Genomic DNA, 1,563 nt, shown 5'->3' with positions numbered 1-1,563 from the left:
CCAAGTATGAGCGGCATATTAAATTTGGAATAATCTAACTTCTAGCTGAAAGCAACTTCATGGTTTCCTCTCTGCCTGACAATAAGCAAATTATAATTGGAAAAAAGTTCTTGCAACGATGCACAAGAATAGCCATGTGATGTCAGCAGCCTCATAGGAGTAACTGCAATATGATATATAAAGCGTAACGAAGCTGCTTTCCTTGTCAGTTGTCAGTGCATCAGCATTAAGATCCAGTGCACAATAGACTCTCCTCTCTTTCAATATGAAGTAAGTTTCATCCACATCACATTTTTTTTCTGGCAAAGACTCAGCTTCTTGTACCAAGTAGTATTTCCTAATCGCAGACACAAACATTAGCATATCATGGTATGGTCACTAAATATTATCTCGTTCCTAGGGTGACACTCATCATGGTCCTGATGGCCGTCGTTGGCCTCTCCTCTGCCTACTCCCGCGGCGATGTCTACGAGAAGCCCCAGCGTGTTGAAAGGTGAGGTTGCGAGATGATGAATTAATTAATTGAGAGTGCAAGGCTTGCAATCATATCCAGCTGGATTGAGTGTCATAAGTAGGAGGAATATAAAACTGCATTTCTGTTTTATGCTAAAGCTATCCTCATTCTTTCGATAATGGATAGAAATAGAGAGAAAATTAGTTATATTACAAAAAAAAGACTATCTTCTTGTTTCCTCAGGGCCATCAGCGCCGGGAGCACCAGGATGATCGGTGGTGAGAGGTGAGCTTGTATTCAAGAGCAAAATAGTTCATTGAGATTTCAAAGTTAGCAATAACACTGAGCTGGATAAAATGATATCCAAATATTCTCAGTATTCTAAGGAGGACTCTAAATGCAGAACCGTATTCCTACATTTTATTCCAAGATCATCCTTCTCTATAGCATAAGCTGGCTATGCTTATGCTATCATCTTTCTGTATAGCATAAGCTGGCAAAGGAAAGAGATAGAAAATGGGGTTTATTATGCGAAGATCTTTAGGAGGTCCGATTAGCTATTATACTTTCTAGCTATCAATTTCTCCCTTTTGTTTTGCCAGAGACATCAGCGAGGAGAGCGGAAGCATGTCCATGGAAAGAATAAAGAAAAGGTTAGATATTGCACTTTCTCTTTTTTCCTTTTGTAATCAAATACCTCCATTTCTAACATGATTTTTTTTTAAAGCTTATTGAAGCAAATCTTGCAAAATATCAATATCAACACGATGTGGTTCCAACCTATTCTCAGAGACACCAGTGGAGAAAGCAGTTCCTTGGAAAGCAGGGAGAGAGGGTAAGTGAGGGAGAGTGACCTTGTCCTGTAGTATGGTCTATACTCACATGCCTATAACTGGAATTCAATCCAATTATACCAATGTGTGTAAGCGTTTTAACATTTCCCTTCAGTGATGCCTTTGCTGTCTCTCACGACCTCGATCTGAGGCGCCTCTGGAGGTGAGTCGACGCCAAGCGTTGAGGAATATGTGTTGGTGAACACAATTAGTTTTAAAAAGTATTTTCAACTATGAATCAGAGAGAAAGATGTACGAAATATCGTCATCATTTTA

General features: G+C 39.4%; 2 protein-coding genes across 3 annotated transcripts in view; both read left to right on the top strand.

Moving 5' to 3' along the window:
- The window catches only part of LOC119589379, a 46,966-nt gene that overhangs the window by 15,081 nt on the left and 30,322 nt on the right, over nt 1–1,563 (top strand). The gene's annotated exons all lie outside the window — the stretch shown is intronic.
- Nucleotides 145–1,563, top strand: part of LOC119589198 — a 1,783-nt gene continuing 364 nt past the window's right edge. The window contains exons 1-6 of one of the 2 annotated variants that reach the window (XM_037937796.1): nt 145–270; nt 401–493; nt 698–739; nt 1,057–1,107; nt 1,245–1,289; nt 1,403–1,450. In XM_037937796.1, coding sequence (XP_037793724.1) covers nt 266–270; nt 401–493; nt 698–739; nt 1,057–1,107; nt 1,245–1,289; nt 1,403–1,450 — 284 coding nt within the window. In that variant the 5' untranslated portion in view covers nt 145–265. The remainder of the gene's footprint in view (nt 271–400; nt 494–697; nt 740–1,056; nt 1,108–1,244; nt 1,290–1,402; nt 1,451–1,563) is intronic. The other variant, XM_037937797.1, reaches the window with a different exon arrangement.

Source organism: Penaeus monodon, chromosome 25 (genome assembly GCF_015228065.2).
Source record: "Penaeus monodon isolate SGIC_2016 chromosome 25, NSTDA_Pmon_1, whole genome shotgun sequence".
Classification (NCBI taxonomy): domain Eukaryota; kingdom Metazoa; phylum Arthropoda; class Malacostraca; order Decapoda; family Penaeidae; genus Penaeus; species Penaeus monodon.
This window is presented reverse-complemented; position numbering and strand designations above follow the sequence as displayed.